The following is an 18,371-nucleotide window of genomic DNA, read 5'->3' on the forward strand; positions in this document are numbered from 1 at the left end:
CATAAAAGTAATAAACAGTCTTTACACTTTTATTATCTAATCCAGTGTGTAGCAAGGGTTTGGCCCTCTTCATCATAAAGTGTCAGGATTAGTTACTTATCATACAGCGAGGGGAAAAAACAAAGACAGTAAGACATTAACTAAACATGTAAATGAATCACTGAAGGATCGTCTTAGGGCAGGTACACGAAGCAGCAAATCATACTTCAGACTTTGATCAGAAACTGTTATTGACTCTCCTACAAGTCAAAACGAGAGCAGTCGGGTCTTTAAAGAAGAGTCACACGTTTCCCTGTCAGCTCAGCCAAGAGTGGACACACAGGTGGGTTTCTTTTAACTCAATTGTTGTACACACTATATTTACAGACTTACGGGAGGATTGGTAAAAACATTGTTTGCACTCGATGCTCAACTAACTGATGATCTATGTGTGCTATAGGACAGGTCATGATGGCAGTGCCACAGTGGCCTGCAGTGGTCGTTGTGCTGCTCCTTGGCTGCGCTGGACTCCATTGCTCCTCTTCCCCATCTGTGTGTCCAGAGTCCTGCACCTGTCACAAAGCTCCTCTGTTGAACTGTTCGTCCTCCGGCCTCTCCTCAGTGCCTCAGTATATCCAAGACTCTGTCACTGAGCTGGACTTTTCTCACAATCGCCTGTATTCTGTAACACTCCACCGGCCACATCGTAACCTCAGGAATGTATGGCTGGGAAACAACACTATCACACACTTGTCTCTTTGCATAGACACAAATCTGGGAAACCAATCTGACAGAGACAGACATCCAAATCACTTGAGACTTTGGCATAGACGCAGATGTGTATCTTGGGCCCCCACCCTGCAGCTGCTATCTGTTGAGAGGAATCAGCTGGTGCAACTCCCGGAGGGTGAGTGTAACAGCGTCATACACCCATTTAAACCACAGTCACAGTGCAACAGACTTTGCTCCCAGTGAGCAGAGTATAAAATAGACATTAACTAAACCTTTTGAAACATTAGGTGCCACTGCTGTCATCGACATTACTTGTATACACTCGCATATCAGTTATTTTCAGATGTCATGCATCTACTATACTCAATAATAATCTTATTTGATGATGAAGTGTATAGCATTTACTTAGGTGAAAAAGGCAAGAAGACATTTCAAATATTTAGCGTTGGACAAACATTTCTCAATCATACCTCAAATCTGCACAGTAGCCTGCTTATTACACTGACAACACACATGTACTGTGTAAAACACATGTAATGTGCAAAATGTAATAATCCCACATATTTGAAGTAATGCATGGAAATGAGTAATCTTAAGGCATGTAAAGGAAATGATAATAAGAACATTCTATGGCTTGTAGTCCACAACCAATCTGTTCAAAAATATTTACAGTAAATATTTAGTGTCAAGTTGGGCAATACACATAATGTACAACTTTAATTGCAGCATGGAATGTCACTGAGTAATGACCACATATGTTACACTTGAGGTATGGACATACCTCACAAACTTACTCTCTTCATTAAATTCTCACTAAAAACAATAATGTGCATTGTGAGGTCTGATTTTAGATCATTACAGATCATTAAATAATTCTTCTAACTGATCCTTCATTTTATTCCTGCATTGTAAAGAAAACACCCACTTGTTGATGGTCCTTATCTTTAGATTACCTCCCAAGATAATGACATGGTACAGTTGTCAGGCAATCCCAGTTTTTATTGACATTCCAGTGGCTCAGACAAAGAGGCAAATATTCAACACAGTATTTAGGGGTTTTCCTGCAAAAGGTTATTTCTTAGAATTCCTTCCACTTTGTTCAGCACGAGTGTGTCAAAGAAGTGAGTTTGGTTTAGTGCTTTTAAAGGCATAAGGGGACAGCCCATACACTTAGCAAGAGCTGTGTTGACAGGCAGACTTCTTTCCTGTTTGGTATTCAGCTCACAGAACCCTCAGTACCTCCCTAATGAAGCACACTCCAGCCCAGAACACTTGGGGAGATTGTGTCAGGCAAGTGAAAAGAAGAAGACAGTAGGGCAAAATGAGTGCCACAGAGAAATGCTTAGCCAACAGTTAGTCATATAGTGTTCACAGTAAAATAAGCCAGAAGCCCGGAGTCACATTCTAGAACGAGTGTTCACTGGTATTTTAAACACTATCAAGTTCTTACAGTGTACATTATTTAATGTCAGCATTGGTTACCCTAACCCTAACCCTGCCACCAAACAATTAAATTAAATACATTAAAAAATAGCTTCATGATAAATTCAAAGGGGGGAACCATCAATTCCTTGTAAGAAATTCATCATATATGTTACACTTGAGATTAAATGCATACTGTAATTACAAACTGTACATCGCAAACATTGCAGTAATACATACAAAGTGACTTAATGTAAAATTTTCTGTCATCCAGGGCTGGAAGGTAGTCCATCCTTATGGATTCTGCAGCTCTCCTACAACAGGATCTCAGCTCTTGAACCAAGAGCCCTTAGCCGACTTCAACAGCTAACAGAGCTGCACCTACAGCATAACCTCATTACAAGTGTCCATCCACAGATGTTTGAGAATTTATCCCAGCTCAAAGTAAGATGTATTTGTTGATACAATTTACAGAGTGGGAGTACTCCTTTTTCTGAAGATTATGTAGCTTAAGTTCGTTGTTTAATAACTTTAGCTCTAATGTCTGCTGCATGTCCATGTTGTGTCCCCACTTGAGGTCCTTGACCTGAGTTTCAACATGTTGACCAGCCTCCATCCTTTGATGTACCTCTCCCTGCGGAACATCGAGGCAGATGTTAGGCTGGGTGGGAACAGGTGGCAGTGTGACTGCAGCATACGCAATCTAAGAAGGCGGATGGCTTTTGACAACAGCAAAGGTCTGCAAGCTTGGAGCATGGTGTGTGCTTCACCCTCGATCCACTCAGGCAAAGACCTGCTGCAGTTAGAGGAGGATGACCTAAACTGTTTTGGTACTGAAAACAGGCCAGAGCTTCATCAAGATGTGACAGTTCATAGCGGCTCTGAGATACTTCTGTCATGCTCTGCACAAGGTAACCCAGTCAACTGTGTTGAATAGTATACTACACAAAGTGCAGAAAAGTCTAATTACATTTCATTGTTGATTTCTCGACAGACTCACTGTGGTGGAGGCCCAGTGGTCAAGCATCTGTGAGAGAAACTCAGGCTGGCCTGTTCATCAATGATGTCACAGAGAAAGACACAGGACTATATGTGTGTATATCTGAAGAACACAATGTTGTTTCCGTTTTTAACCTCCAAATCAGCAGAATAGGACATGCAGGAAGAATAGCTACAAGTTTACCCAGAATTAGACGACAAATAATCCCCCAAGGCATGCCAGACAGGACAGGTCAAGAACGGAATCAGAGAGCTACACCGTGTAACTTGACTCTTGCAGTGTGTCTGTCTGTTTTTATCACATTTCTGGTAGCCTTTATCATCGGGGTCTTGACAAGACCATACATTGATGTGCTTTGTACAAAGGTCACTAAAAAGAAAAGCCCCCCTGCAACCAACTCTGCTTCAGATGCACAACAAAGTCACTATGACAATGCCGCCTTCTACGATGGTGAAGAACCAGATGAAGTAGTAACTCATAGGGAGAGGAGAGTCACATTTAGCACTATCACTGTCAATGAGGATAACAATGTAGAGTATTATGATACCGTAGCAAGTAGCAATCAGGAAAGTGTCAATAATGATGAGAACAAGTTTACAACTGGACATTCAGGGAGTGAAAACAGCTCAAATGAAGAGGATGACCAGAGACATGACGGAGAGCTTTCAGGAGACACAAAAACAAGACGTAGAAACAAAAGGAAGTTAAAACAAATCCCAAAAGCCATTGAGGTGGAGGAGAGAAGGAGATTGTCTTCAAGCTCAGACTCTTCATGTTCTGAAAGATCAACAACAGAGGACCAAATATCCCAAAGAGACTACACAACACCTAAGTCACCACTGGTAGCAGAGGACTCTGTACAGCAGAACAGTGAGTACTTAACATCTAGACAAGTAGAGGTGGCAGAAATTTCCAGAGAGGACAGAAGTGACAATCCTGGCTTTCCCGCTAAACCCTTTACAGATTGGTCCCCACTTAAAAATGATACTAACCCAACAGACTCCGATCAGTGGCCAGAGAATGGAGATCCATTTGAATTTAGTACTTCAGATAGGCAGAACAGTGATATATCAAGCTCCAGCTCATATGTCAGTGAGGACGAGCCAACACAATACACTGTGAATTCAGTCCAGGAGGAGGAAGAAGATATAGATGTCGAAGCAAAATCACCAGACTATGATTTATTTTGTGGTAGTGAACGGATATATGAAACAATTAATCACAATGATAGATCAAGGGAGATAAACATTAAAACGCTTCCATTGCAAGAATCTCAAATTTCAAGTCCTGATGGTAGTGGAAGTTGGCCTGCTGTGGATCTTCAACAGATTCCTCATATCAAGAGGCGTTTAGATATCAGAGCATCATCACCCGCTCCTGATTCACCTTCTCGCAGTGAGAATGAATATGAAAGAGTGGATTATAAAGAGAGACCAAGGGTGGTGGGCACTGAAAATCATGATCTTCACACAAGTAGGCCTACCCTCAAGCTTAAACAAATTCCTCACATTAAGAGACGTCTGGATATTAAGAGACGTCAGGATATTGAAGCACCATCAGTACAGTCTGATTCATCATTTAGCAGTGACAGTGAGGATGAACCAACATATCACAAGGTGATACCGCGTGAGGTAAACACAAGACTTCCATTGCAAAACTCTCAAACTTCAAGTCATGATCTTCATGGGAGTTGGCCTTCCTTAAATCTTGAAAATATTCCCCACATCAAGAGACGTCTGGATATTAAGAGACGTCAGGATATTGAAGCACCATCAGTACAGTCTAATTCATCATTTAGCTGTGACAGTGAGGATGAACCAACATATGACACAGTGATACCGCCGCGTGAGGTAAACACCACAAGACTTCCATTGCAAAACTCTCAAACTTCAAGTCATGATCTTCATGGGAGTTGGCCTTCCTTGAAACTTGAAAATATTCCACCCATTAAGAGACGTCTGGCTATTAAGAGACGTCAGGATATTGAAGCACCATCAGTACAGTCTAATTCATCATTTAGCTGTGACAGTGAGGATGAACCAACATATGACACAGTGATACCGCTGCGTGAGGTAAACACCACAAGACTTCCATTGCAAAACTCTCAAACTTCAAGTCATGATCTTCATGGGAGTTGGCCTGCCTTGAATCTTGAAAATATTCCACCCATTAAGAGACGTCTGGATATTAAGAGACGTCTGGATATTAAGAGACATCAGGATATTGAAGCACCATCAGTACAGTCTGATTCATCATTTAGCAGTGACAGTGAGGATGAACCAACATATCACAAGGTGATACCACGTGAGGTAAACACCACAAGACTTCCATTGCAAAACTCTCAAACTTCAAGTCATGATCTTCATGGGAGTTGGCCTGCCTTGAATCTTGAAAATATTCCACCCATTAAGAGACGTCTGGATATTAAGAGACGTCTGGATATCAAACCATCATCACTGCCTCATGATTCATCGTCTAGTAGTAGCAGTGAGGATGAACCAACATATCACAAGGTGATACCGCGTGAGGTAAACACCACAAGACTTCCATTGCAAAACTCTCAAACTTCAAGTCATGATCTTCATGGGAGTTGGCCTGCCTTGAATCTTGAAAATATTCCACCCATTAAGAGACGTCTGGATATTAAGAGACGTCTGGATATCAAACCATCATCACTGCCTCATGATTCATCGTCTAGTAGTAGCAGTGAGGATGAACCAACATATCACAAGGTGATACTGCGTGAGGTAAACACCACAAGACTTCCATTGCAAAACCCTCAAACTTCAAGTCATGATCTTCATGGGAGTTGGCCTGCCTTGAAACTTGAAAATATTCCACCCATTAAGAGACGTCTGGATATTAAGAGACGTCTGGATATTGAAGCACCATCAGTACAGTCTGATTCATCATTTAGCAGTGACAGTGAGGATGAACCAACATATCACAGAGTGAGACCAAGTGAGGTAAACACCACAAGACTTCCATTGCAAAACCCTCAAACTTCAAGTCATGATCTTCATGGGAGTTGGCCTGCCTTGAATCTTGAAAATATTCCACCCATTAAGAGACGTCTGGATATTAAGAGACGTCTGGATATTGAAGCACCATCAGTACAGTCTGATTCCTCATTTAGCAGTGACAGTGAGGATGAACCAACATATCACAGAGTGAGACCAAGTGAGGTAAACACCACAAGACTTCCATTGCAAAACCCTCAAACTTCAAGTCATGATCTTCATGGGAGTTGGCCTGCCTTGAATCTTGAAAATATTCCACCCATTAAGAGACGTCTGGATATTAAGAGACGTCTGGATATCAAACCATCATCACTGCCTCATGATTCATCGTCTAGTAGTAGCAGTGAGGATGAACCAACATATCACAAGGTGATACCGCGTGAGGTAAACACCACAAGACTTCCATTGCAAAACCCTCAAACTTCAAGTCATGATCTTCATGGGAGTTGGCCTGCCTTGAAACTTGAAAATATTCCACCCATTAAGAGACGTCTGGATATTAAGAGACGTCAGGATATTGAAGCACCATCAGTACAGTCTGATTCATCATTTAGCAGTGACAGTGAGGATGAACCAACATATCACAGAGTGATACCAAGTGAGGTAAACACCACAAGACTTCCATTGCAAAACCCTCAAACTTCAAGTCATGATCTTCATGGGAGTTGGCCTGCCTTGAAACTTGAAAATATTCCACCCATTAAGAGACGTCTGGATATTAAGAGACGTCAGGATATTGAAGCACCATCAGCACAGTCTGATTCATCATTTAGCAGTGACAGTGAGGATGAACCAACATATCACAAGGTGATACCGCGTGAGGTAAACACCACAAGACTTCCATTGCAAAACCCTCAAACTTCAAGTCATGATCTTCATGGGAGTTGGCCTGCCTTGAAACTTGAAAATATTCCACCCATTAAGAGACGTCTGGATATTAAGAGACGTCAGGATATTGAAGCACCATCAGTACAGTCTGATTCATCATTTAGCAGTGACAGTGAGGATGAACCAACATATCACAAGGTGATACCGCGTGAGGTAAACACCACAAGACTTCCATTGCAAAACCCTCAAACTTCAAGTCATGATCTTCATGGGAGTTGGCCTGCCTTAAAACTTGAAAATATTCCACCCATTAAGAGACGTCTGGATATTAAGAGACGTCTGGATATTGAAGCACCATCAGTACAGTCTGATTCCTCATTTAGCAGTGACAGTGAGGATGAACCAACATATCACAGAGTGAGACCAAGTGAGGTAAACACCACAAGACTTCCATTGCAAAACCCTCAAACTTCAAGTCATGATCTTCAAGGGAGTTGGCCTGCCTTGAATCTTGAAAATATTCCACCCATTAAGAGACGTCTGGATATTAAGAGACGTCTGGATATCAAACCATCATCACTGCCTCATAATTCATCGTCTAGTAGTACAGTGAGGATGAACCAACATATCACAAGGTGATACTGCGTGAGGTAAACACCACAAGACTTCCATTGCAAAACCCTCAAACTTCAAGTCATGATCTTCATGGGAGTTGGCCTGCCTTGAATCTTGAAAATATTCCACCCATTAAGAGACGTCTGGATATTAAGAGACGTCTGGATATTGAAGCACCATCAGTACAGTCTGATTCCTCATTTAGCAGTGACAGTGAGGATGAACCAACATATCACAGAGTGAGACCAAGTGAGGTAAACACCACAAGACTTCCATTGCAAAACCCTCAAACTTCAAGTCATGATCTTCATGGGAGTTGGCCTGCCTTGAATCTTGAACATATTCCACCCATTAAGAGACGTCTGAATATTAAGAGACGTCTGGATATCAAACCATCATCACTGCCTCATGATTCATCGTCTAGTAGTAGCAGTGAGGATGAACCAACATATCACAAGGTGATACCGCGTGAGGTAAACACCACAAGACTTCCATTGCAAAACCCTCAAACTTCAAGTCATGATCTTCATGGGAGTTGGCCTGCCTTAAAACTTGAAAATATTCCACCCATTAAGAGACGTCTGGATATTAAGAGACGTCTGGATATTGAAGCACCATCAGTACAGTCTGATTCATCATTTAGCAGTGACAGTGAGGATGAACCAACATATCACAGAGTGAGACCAAGTGAGGTAAACACCACAAGACTTCCATTGCAAAACCCTCAAACTTCAAGTCATGATCTTCATGGGAGTTGGCCTGCCTTGAATCTTGAAAATATTCCACCCATTAAGAGACGTCTGGATATTAAGAGACGTCAGGATACTGAAGCACCGTCAGTACAGTCTGATTCATCTTTTAGCAGTGACAGTGAGGATGAAACGACATACCACAGAGTGGGACCTAGTGAGGTAAACACCACACATCTTCCTTTACAAAAATCTCAAACTTCAAGTCATGATCTTAATGGAAGTTGGCCTGCCCTGGATCTTGAAAATATTCCTCACATCAAGAGACGTCTAGATATCAAAGCTTCATCACCAGACTCTGATTCATCTTCTAGCAGTGAAAGTGAGGATGAAATGACACATAACAATGAGAGGCCATGGAAGGAGGCTCAGATACAGAACCATGAGAAAGATGATTTGGGAATTTCAAAACTTACATCCCAAAAATCTGAAACAATAAGTCATGATCCTGAAACATTGAGGTCTGTGAATCTTGGCAACATTACTCGTATAAAGAGGCGTCTGGCCATCAATCCCCCTTCACTACCTCTGGAATCATTAAGTGATGAGAGCACAAATATTACAGTGGAAGGAAAGCCAACACAACCCAACAAAAGTACTAACTCTTACTCATCAAGAAGCTCTTACTCATCTTTCAGTAATGACACGAGTGACAGTCGGACTACAGACCCTCTTGACAGAAATGATTTGGGGATTACAAATCATCAAACAGGGACACTATTGCCAGATTTAAATAAAAGTGTCTCCCTTGTCACAGACTTACCAAGTTCTCCAAACTCCTCAGAGCCAGTGTCAAACATTTTTCCCAATCCAAAGCCATTCCAAGGTATCAAATTGGAAAAGTACACTACTGTTACAGATGACTCAGGGTCTACACCAATAAATGACAATGACAGTACAACACCAAAGATAAACCCAGAACTTCAGTCACGATGGGCGACCATGAATCTTGGTGTCTCCCGCTTTAGGAAACGTCTTGAAATCACATCACAATCTCGTTCATCACCAAATCTCTCAACACCACCTTCTCCTGGCACCCCGTCTTCTCCCGGCAGTGAAAGTGGGTCTGGAAATAAAAGCAGCAGAACAAGACTGAACAGAAGGAGTGATAGAATGCAGGGAATCATACCCAATGATTCATTGCTGGTCCTGGATAGAGATAAAGATAACTCCAGCAACTTAGCAGAAGTTAATGAGGGTCTGAGAAAAACCTCCAGCTTCCATGTAACTGAAGAAAAGTCAAACCCAGATACTCTTTTGACGGGATATACTACGTCACATATTAGGACGTACTTGGTCAGTGAAAAGGCTCCTGCTACAGCACCATTACAGGGTCTGTCTGATTCTTCATCCAGCAGTGAGAATGAAGGTGTGTCTACAGAGTATGCAGGTAACAGACGGAATAGGACATCTCAGTCCAAGTATCACACCCATGCTGTCAATGACAGAAGGGATGAATCACACAGCGGAGTAGAGATCAAAAGCCAAACAGCAAGTTTGAGAGAAGAGTCTGACTCAATGTTGCCTAATCTGAGTCTCACCAATATCCCTCGTGTCAAAAGGGCTTTGAATATCCGAGCTCCATCACCAAGACAATCCTCCTACAAAAGCGTCAGTGAGGATAAGACGACTGACTTCAGCACCTCTCAAATAAATCTTGGAGTCCCACGCATTAAGAGGCGTCTGGACATCAAGGCACCTTCACCACAGGCAAATAATTCCTCATCTGCCAGTGAGAGTGAAAATGAGGTCACGAGATACACTGCAAAAGAAAGCATATATTCATCAAATATGTCAGGAATTATAGATGATTACTCTCAAATCACTTATAAACGTTCAATTATGAAAGGTTCATTGCCACTTAGTAATTCTTTTTCCGCCAGTGGCAGAAGTCAAACTATAGATGATGCTAAAATAAAGACACAAGATCTTCCTGATAGAGTGAGTGACAGACCTGCATCTTTTTCCCCATGGAGAGTCCCCAGTGTGAGCCCTGATGATGTGTATCGGAAACAGACAGAGACATCCAGAGGCACCACAGACATGGACCTGCCATCTGAGATAAGCCAGACTGTTATCAGCCGTCACTTTTCCACCTCAATAACAAGTAGGCATCGAGATGTAGACTTACCTTCTCCACAAGAGGCTCCACCTGCAGTGCCAGAATGTTCCCCACCTGACTCCCCCGATTTCTCCAGAGGTAAAAATGACAGAGGGCGAACCGATATGACACTATTGAATACATACTCGTATCCTATTTCCACGAGATTTGGCAAGGTGGACAACACAGCAGCAAGTAGCACAATGGCTGTATCTGAAAATAAGAGAGAGAAGAGAGGCCTAACTGCTTTAAAAGTCATGTCAACAGAGAGACTTAAGTGGGACATACAAGAAGAAGATTTAGAGACTATTTAGATCATCTCCTCAACATGTTGTCAGTGGCCCACAAAATGACACCACTTTACATTTACCATTTATTTACCAGTTTGAGAGAACATTAAAGCCCAGGCCAGACAAACAATTTGTCCCTCTTTTACTTCAACAGATGAAAGAATAGTTGCAGATATACTTCAAGTTATTCCCTGCTACAGAAGGCATGATGTTAAGAGATATTGAGGTGCCACAGGTCCATCTATTCTAGCAACACGGTAACCGGATGTCAACATTGAGCAGTAAGACTCAAGAGAGAAAAAGAAGCAGAGCTATTCTGAAATATGGAGCACTGAATTGTCTGTGACTCGCCACAGAACGTAGTACTCCATTTTAAGTCACCAAGTACAAACGCCTTTACTGTTTAATACAAATTATAACAGCATAAATTAGATGATGTATTAAATCTGAAATTAAATGTAAATACAAAGAAATGTGCGAAGTTGTCGAGCACAGGAGAGCTTACAATGCTCTTTTCGTTATTTCTGTGAATCTTTATTTTTGTCGTATCATCTTGTAATGACAATATAGTCCTAATGCTTTATGAATAATCACAAAGAGACCTTTATCACATCTGATCATAGCAATGTGTTGATTTGTTTACAAATGTAAATTAATATGACAAGTTTGTCAGTGTGATGGGACTCCATGTGACAAATTAACTAATGAGCTCAAACATAAGCCAATAAGTTAATAAACCAATTTATTTATGTATATAGACATAGGTTATAATGAAAACATACATAGACACTTACATTGTTTTACATACATATATACAGTAGGGACAAGGCTGTTCATCCTCCTGCACAGTCATGGGAAAAAACTCTAAACACTGATCTCTACTCAGTATTTGGAGAGCAATTCAGCAATTACCTTGATTTTACACTGTATGCTGATGGATTGTAATGACAATAAAGGCTGTCATGGTTTCAGTTATAGTGGATTTCATTGCCACGGGAGCTGATGTATATAATCTTTACAACAGATTTCAAAGTATATGTGAGTGTATTGTAAAAGTGTGGTGCAAAAGTTGCAAAACATGTTATGTACTGTTAATAAATAACATTAGATCCTGTATACTGGCTGCAGCTACCTAAAGCTTTACAGCACACATGAAGATTCAGAGTATGGAGGAGAATGCAGGAGGGAACTCCTCTTCCACCATGAGGTTACAGGTGTGTTCCAGGTCTCAACAGACACGATCATGTAGTTCATCAGAATTAAGGTGGCATGACCGTGACTATCAAAATAAGCACAAAACATTTGCACAAATTCCTGTACAAAACAAAAATGCATCTGAAAAATGTTTTCAAAAAATTTCATCCATTCACAAAAGGCTCTGTTGGAGCATGCATGCAAATATTAAATCTTCTGACGACTCAGCATCACACAACAGCCAGAGACAAAACTTTATACAAGTGTTACAAGAACATTATACTAGGCAAAAGAAGAGCATAGCATCATCACGCAGCTCCAAACTGTCAGTGTCCATTGTTTTGATTAGATTCTACGGATGGTACAAAGCAATGCTTTCAGCGAACCTACTGTTCTAATCAAGCCTAAAGGACCTCATCCTGAGAGGGTCACTGGTCTTCCACTGTATTCATATTAACACTGTCAGTGTTGGGAGAGATGCTTACCAGTAAGAGGAACCTGAAACTATCAGTGGACTAAGGAAGACAAAACAGATATCACATAAAGACGTAATGAACAACAACTATATCTATGTCAACTTATAACACAGCCCAAACAGTCTGAATTAATCCTGAATAATCCCTGACCACTCAGTGTGTTTGTGTGTGCATGAGCATGTGTGTGTGTTTGTGTACATATGAGTGCTGTGTCTTCATGTGTCTTCACATGTGTATATAATGTACTTTTGGGTTTGTTGGTACTTGTGTGGGACACACAAAGTGACTTCCTTGATTTGAGGCACAATAATACTCTTACCTACACAACGTAGATACATAAATCGGTCATGAGACCAATAATTGTTAATCAGAGCACGAGTGGCTCACCGCTGTACTGTTATAAGAGTAAGTAAGCAGCAACGCTGTTGTTTGGTTTTAAGAGGTCTGAAGCCTTCGCAGTGGGTTAGCAACCTGTTAGCATTAGCTGAAGCAAAACAGCAGGAGGGATCAGAAACTTGGGGGTGGGGGCTTGGGGTCACTGGCAAAAACTCAAAAGTAAACAGCACAGGCATCAGAAACTTGTACTCAGCCATTTGACACAGTGTGCTTCATGAAGAACTCCTATCAAACCCACACATATGACAAACAATAGTTAGTGCCATCGGTCCAGAAAAGCTCAACTTCAAGTTCATTGCACAGATACAGAAGAATGAAGTGTGCCTGGGTCAAAGTGACCCTGTTTAAGACTCAGACACAATGCATGAATGGTCACTTGTGTTGGTTGCTCTGTGCTGCAGACAAAATGTGAGAATTCTCCCACACTATACCATTTTGCTTCCATCGTCCATGTATGATACAAAGTTATCCTAACACAGACAACAACATGACATGTCACAGTGAGAGAGAGGGAGAGAGTGAGCAATGCCAGTAAGGGATTGCTGCAAGCTTGCCCACGATGCAACTTCAGTAGGAAACCGAGCTCCACAATGACAGCCCTTCACATCTGCAATCTGGGCAGCATGCACCCAGACTGCAAACCACCCATCCCCCTCCTTGCCCACCCACAGCCCAAATCCCTCCTTCTCTTTGGAAGCAACCACTGTCGATGCTTTACCATTTGTGTATCGTTTACTTATTGGTTGTTGATTCTCGTGGTCGTCGTCACAGTTGTATCGTTTCGCTTTTTTCATTTTGCTCTGCAGCTATGCCATTTGTCTTTCCTTGTACCATTCCACAAACTCGTCCAACAAAACAGGCCCTGATAAAAAAAAATAAATGCATAAAACAGAGATCACAATTATTAAGAAAACCATACGTACATAAGATTTGTTGTCAAATGTCCATGTGGGTGCGTGTTCACTTACAGGCACCATCCTCATCATAGTTACTGAGGTCCAAGTTGATTGTCCTGCTAAACTCTAAAACATTGCACCACTGGTCTTTGTTGATGACTTTGTACTTGGATTGCTGGAAGAAAAAATACCTGAACATTAGCAAACAAACACCTTTGTGGCAGTGGGGTGTGGTTAGAGCGGCGCCTGCTGGAGGAGAGGGAGGAGTGGCTCAGCTGGTGATCAGCTGGACAGAATCAGGTAATCAGTCAGCTATATAAGCACACTTGTAACCTTGTTCTGGTCTCTTGCAGTAGGCTGGGTCCAGAAGGAGAGAGCAGGCGTGAGAAAGAGCACCAACGACAGCGAGTCAGTGCTTTAGTTAAGTTATTTTTGGTGGACTCTTTCTGTTGAATACAAATAACAGATTATTTTCCACCGCAACGCACTCTTCTTCCTTCCTCGGAACAAGCGGTGAGTGGTGAAGCTCACAACCTTTAACTAACAACACCTGTCTGTTTTTAAGCCTTCAATCCAAACTGAAACAACTGAAATTCCAGGGGCAGACTGGACTTTCTAAATGTGACCCTTACCTCTAGAAATTGATTAAAGACAGGAAACAGGGGCCATGTCTTTCCCAGAAGAAGCCCCAACATACATTTGGCTGTATTTAAGTCCAAACTCCTCTGATCCTTTTCCTGTCCAATCAAAACAAACAAGACTAAATTAAATCAATGCAAAATATCAACAATAGTTTAAACTTTGCATGCTTGGCACCTCATCGATGTGATCCCCTAAATTTAATTCTTTAATTCACTGCGTTGCTCTTTTAAAATAAAAATACAACATTGTTATCACAGCTACTGCATTGTGTCATTTGCTTCACTCTGTCAGGGTGACTTGCTTGTATTTAAAATCATGCACTTGTATAAAGTCAGATTATGTTCATACCCTACACATTTGATAAGTGGTTTTCTAATCTAAGTCGCAGTGGAAAATGATATTTGACCTTGCCAAAATATCAAGTTAGTTCTCTATTCCAGCTTGATAAGACTAAATGAATTTCATCCGGTGTAACAACCATCATCTACAGAGTTTTTACTCCTTAACTGAACTGCATTGGATTTGTTTTAGTGATGTGCATGCACAAGCTTGACTTTCGAAAAGCGGTTTTGCTAGACTCACCCGAGCAAAATCAAAGGCATATCTATAAATGAGCTTAAAACTGGTGCTGTCATTAAGGACAGATCTCAGGTAATCCAGCGAATTCCTCAGCCTCTCTGTTGAGTCGCACCTGAAAACAGCAGAGGGAATGTCTACATTTCACTACAGGCTTTACCTGAAATAAAAGCAAAGCAAAGCAACAATCAATTGTGAATAAAGGACAAACAGTAAACAAGTGACATACTGCAAAGAGCCCATGCCTCTCAGCCATTCTTGGAGAGTGAAATATCCCATACTCTGGGCATCCAGCTTCCAGGCAAGAACCAGCATCACCACCTGAACACACACAAATGTCCAAGTCACCAAAGCCAAAAGGGTTTTTCAAAATAACTTGCTATCCACAAAAGCTAAAAATAACAATGCGAAAAGAGCAACCACACTAAGCCAATACTGATGAAACCAAAAACTAAGACTTGTCAAGAATCCAAAAAGCCCTCCCCCCCAAAAAGAAAAAGGTAGTTACATTCTCTGGCTCTACTCCGATGTCCTCACAGAACTTCTCCATGCCCTCTGGACCCACCACATCATCACAGCCTATTTCAGACAGACAAGTGTGAAGTCACATATAGCGTCAATTTCACAAGTGAACCTAAAAACCAACAGCGTTGGTCAGTGGCTAAAAACGAATAAACCAATGTATAATGTGTGTAGTTCCTTAAAAACCTAATGCCTCACCTGCATATTCATAAAACCACTCCAAGCATCTTTTACTTGAAAATGTCTCCTCCTCACGAATCTGCGATGATTCATGTTTTCTGAAAACACTGAAATGATGATCAGACAGTTTTAGTCTTTTGCTCTGCTCTAATACTGCACATTAGAGAATTTTAAACGCTCCACCATGACAGAAGCAAACAATATTGTTGGGGCTGCAACTACAGATGTGGGTTTCTGATCAAATGATTGAGGTCACACCTGTCCTGGCGACTTTTCTTGGCTGACATGTCATCTCCAGCAGAGGGTCTCCTCTTTTTCCTAGGAGGCATGGCTCTGGAGCAACAAGCTGGGGAAGGAAGTGAGAGGCAGAATTAAAGGCAGCAATAAAAGATAGTGGTGGTAATGATGCATGCTTTCTCTCAGCTGACATTTACTTTAGTCGGCGTTAACTGTTAAAATACACAGAGCCTGCATGTCATCTCACCTGAGGAGTGGTTTTCCTGCCCGACGTCTTCTGTCAGGTTCTGTCAAAACATAAGGAAAAACAGCGCATGCCAGCCACAGAAAACACTTTATGAGCGACACCAGTTCAAGTGCTCATTCACACAAATGTCTAAGCCAGTCTAAAAGCTGCAGCTCAACACATTTAAGCATGTAGACGTGGTCAGGAGAACCTGCTGAAGTTAAAACTGGGCATCAGAGGGGGAGAATTAGGGTGATTTAAGTGACTGTGAATGTAGCCGGGTTATTGGTGCAAGATTGGCTGGTCTGAATATTTTCCAACACTACTGATGCTGCTTGGATTTTACCATTATCAGAAAATGGCCTGACGTCAGTCAGTGGCAGTTCTTTGGGTGTAATGCCTTGTTGAGGTCAGAGGAAAATGATAGAAAGGAACAACTAATCAAACTTTTTTCAATATACGCAAGTAATCTTGTTGAGACCCATGGTCTCATTCACAAGACAGACCTGTTTTGCATAATGTTCATCATGTTCATGCCCATTTCTACTACTATAACCGTGTTATGCAGAGGACCAACTCTGAATGCTTCACACTTGAAGCAGATGGGCTATGTCCTATGTACCTAATAAAGTGACAGGTATGTGTATAGACACTGAGCAGTCACACAAACACTATGTATAAGCTGCTAATGTGTACTTACCAGCCTGTGCAACGTGTGGTGGATCTTATGGATGCTGGCCAGTGTAGTCAGGTGGGAATTCAGCTGAAAATCTATTTCACAAAAAGAATAAAGCTGACATCAGATTTCAAAACACATAACCTACAAATGTTGAACCAAACACGCAACCATTCCGTGTAAGAGCAAGGGTACAAGGAGGTGACTTCTGCATAGCACCAGACAACAACCCGTGGTTTAAATTAGTCTTTCATCTTAAACCCTGTCGTCTGGTTTCTACTTGAACATTTCACGGAGGGCTGGAAAAAAAAACCCTCAAACGAATAAGGAGTGACTCCCTGGATCCGACATGCAAACTCGAAAATGTTCGACCACGCATGCTACCTTGTTGGTAAATGTCATTGGTGCATTGTCGTTCATAAGCTGTCATCGACAAACACCGACGCTTTTCATGTATTCCAAGAGGCCAAAGTCAAAAGCAGGCAAACCAACACAGTCGCGAGCAGATAGCATTAGCAACATACCTAAAATAGCGGTGCAGACGAGCAACTTGCACAGAGTTTACAAAGTATCTGGAGAGCAATGGGCGCATGGGTGTTGTAGTCCATTTCCCCTACAGAGGCAGTTGAAAAGTCAACACTGGCCGAGACACTGAACTACAACTCCCACGCCTTGGCAAAACAAGTATTTCTTTTAGAACCCTATACCCCCAACATTTAGCCAATCTGGTTGAATGCATTAACGTTGTTTTTAAAAGAATTCAACTTCACATGCCTGCTGGCACACGCAAACTGCGCAGACGTTTCGCAGCAGCTCATGTAGGTGCCGCAGAGCAGCTCGGCGCTGCTGCAGCGGGCAACGAAAGATGTTTTACACAACTGCGTCACAATTTTCATTCTCTCCAATAGTCTGCAGTTGACCAGAAAATTGCCAGAATAACAGCTGAATTGCACTGACGCAGAGTTTGACACGACACGCGTGGTGGACCCACAGTAATGAGGGATATCACGACAACAACGCTGCGATTACCATCAAAAATCCTTCCCCGATTTGCCTAACGTTGGCGACATTCAGCTGATCACGGCTAATTCTACGCAAAAAATAACTTCAGGATGACAGCCGTGGCACGAGCAACAACCAGCACGTCCAAAACAGCTGAAATTACACCAGTTATCCCTCCTTTGTTGTCGCCCAGGACAGCACAGACAAATACAAAGAAACTAGCAAATAGCACGCAATTCATGGGTCCCCATCAGTGCCTGCACAAGCACGGGCTTAGAGTAGATTTCGGCTTTTGTCAGTTTCTCTCCGACATCATCCGCAGGCTCCGTAAAGGATGGTTTAAAGGTGAGGAGAAGCCGCTACGGCGTAACTACTTACTTGCCGCATCAGAGTGCATTTTTATGAAACACACAACTGTCTGTGGGAAGTCCGCAGACCGGCCAATAGGCGGACCTTGTGCACGCAAGCCACGCCCCATTGTGGTGATTGAAAGCGAACATGTTTTGCCTCTGACTTTGCTCGTAAGTGATTGGTTATTTGAGGTGTCATGGCACAAGAAGGCGGGGAGAAAAATAGACCCCGCCTATACACTAATAGGATTGGTTGTTGATC

The 18,371-nt window shown here is 42.0% G+C and overlaps 3 protein-coding genes across 4 annotated transcripts; 2 read left to right on the forward strand and 1 right to left on the reverse strand.

Annotated features, from left to right (window-relative positions):
- Positions 1–209: 209 nt before the first annotated feature.
- Positions 210–7,620, forward strand: LOC122780990. Its single transcript, XM_044044461.1, has 5 exons — positions 210–322; positions 440–886; positions 2,408–2,577; positions 2,711–3,044; positions 3,128–7,620. Exons 2-5 carry the CDS (start codon positions 448–450, stop codon positions 7,618–7,620), a joined length of 5,436 nt encoding a protein of 1,811 aa, XP_043900396.1. The 5' UTR covers positions 210–322; positions 440–447.
- Positions 7,615–11,707, forward strand: LOC122781132 (serine-rich adhesin for platelets-like). Its single transcript, XM_044044659.1, has 2 exons — positions 7,615–7,631; positions 7,851–11,707. The coding sequence occupies exon 2, from the start codon at positions 8,679–8,681 to the stop codon at positions 10,758–10,760; it is 2,082 nt and encodes a 693-aa protein (XP_043900594.1). The 5' UTR covers positions 7,615–7,631; positions 7,851–8,678; the 3' UTR covers positions 10,761–11,707.
- dcun1d4 (DCN1, defective in cullin neddylation 1, domain containing 4 (S. cerevisiae)) lies at positions 11,454–18,215 on the reverse strand. 2 transcript variants are annotated; one of them, XM_044044662.1, is made up of 11 exons: positions 17,142–18,131; positions 16,782–16,852; positions 16,103–16,142; positions 15,877–15,964; positions 15,637–15,725; positions 15,425–15,495; positions 15,146–15,237; positions 14,923–15,031; positions 14,331–14,435; positions 13,771–13,873; positions 11,454–13,664 (listed from the first exon to the last, which is right to left on the reverse strand). In XM_044044662.1, the coding sequence occupies exons 1-11, from the start codon at positions 17,185–17,187 to the stop codon at positions 13,609–13,611; spliced, it is 870 nt and encodes a 289-aa protein (XP_043900597.1). In that variant the 5' UTR covers positions 17,188–18,131; the 3' UTR covers positions 11,454–13,608. The 2 variants fall into 2 exon arrangements, with proteins under 2 accessions (XP_043900597.1, XP_043900598.1); XM_044044663.1 differs by lacking the exon at positions 17,142–18,131 and adding an exon at positions 18,138–18,215 and having other exon boundaries at positions 12,173–13,664.
- Positions 18,216–18,371: the final 156 nt, after the last annotated feature.

Source organism: Solea senegalensis, linkage group LG14, assembly GCF_019176455.1.
Source record: "Solea senegalensis isolate Sse05_10M linkage group LG14, IFAPA_SoseM_1, whole genome shotgun sequence".
Taxonomy (NCBI): Eukaryota; Metazoa; Chordata; class Actinopteri; order Pleuronectiformes; family Soleidae; genus Solea; species Solea senegalensis.

Excerpts from the sequence above, each read along its gene's own strand:
- LOC122781132 (XM_044044659.1), top strand. The coding sequence starts at position 8,679 with ATGACACATAACAATGAGAGGCCATGGAAGGAGGCTCAGATACAGAAC.
- dcun1d4 (XM_044044662.1), bottom strand. The coding sequence starts at position 17,187 with ATGACAGCTTATGAACGACAATGCACCAATGACATTTACCAACAAG. Across the intron at positions 15,726-15,876 it reads AAGAAAAGTCGCCAGGACAG|TGTTTTCAGAAAACATGAAT; the intron begins GTGTGACCTCAA and ends TCATCATTTCAG. Across the intron at positions 15,496-15,636 it reads GTGGTTTTATGAATATGCAG|GCTGTGATGATGTGGTGGGT; the intron begins GTGAGGCATTAG and ends TGTCTGAAATAG.
- LOC122780990 (XM_044044461.1), top strand. The coding sequence starts at position 448 with ATGATGGCAGTGCCACAGTGGCCTGCAGTGGTCGTTGTGCTGCTCCTT. Across the intron at positions 887-2,407 it reads GCTGGTGCAACTCCCGGAGG|GGCTGGAAGGTAGTCCATCC; the intron begins GTGAGTGTAACA and ends TCTGTCATCCAG. Across the intron at positions 2,578-2,710 it reads AGAATTTATCCCAGCTCAAA|GTCCTTGACCTGAGTTTCAA; the intron begins GTAAGATGTATT and ends TCCCCACTTGAG.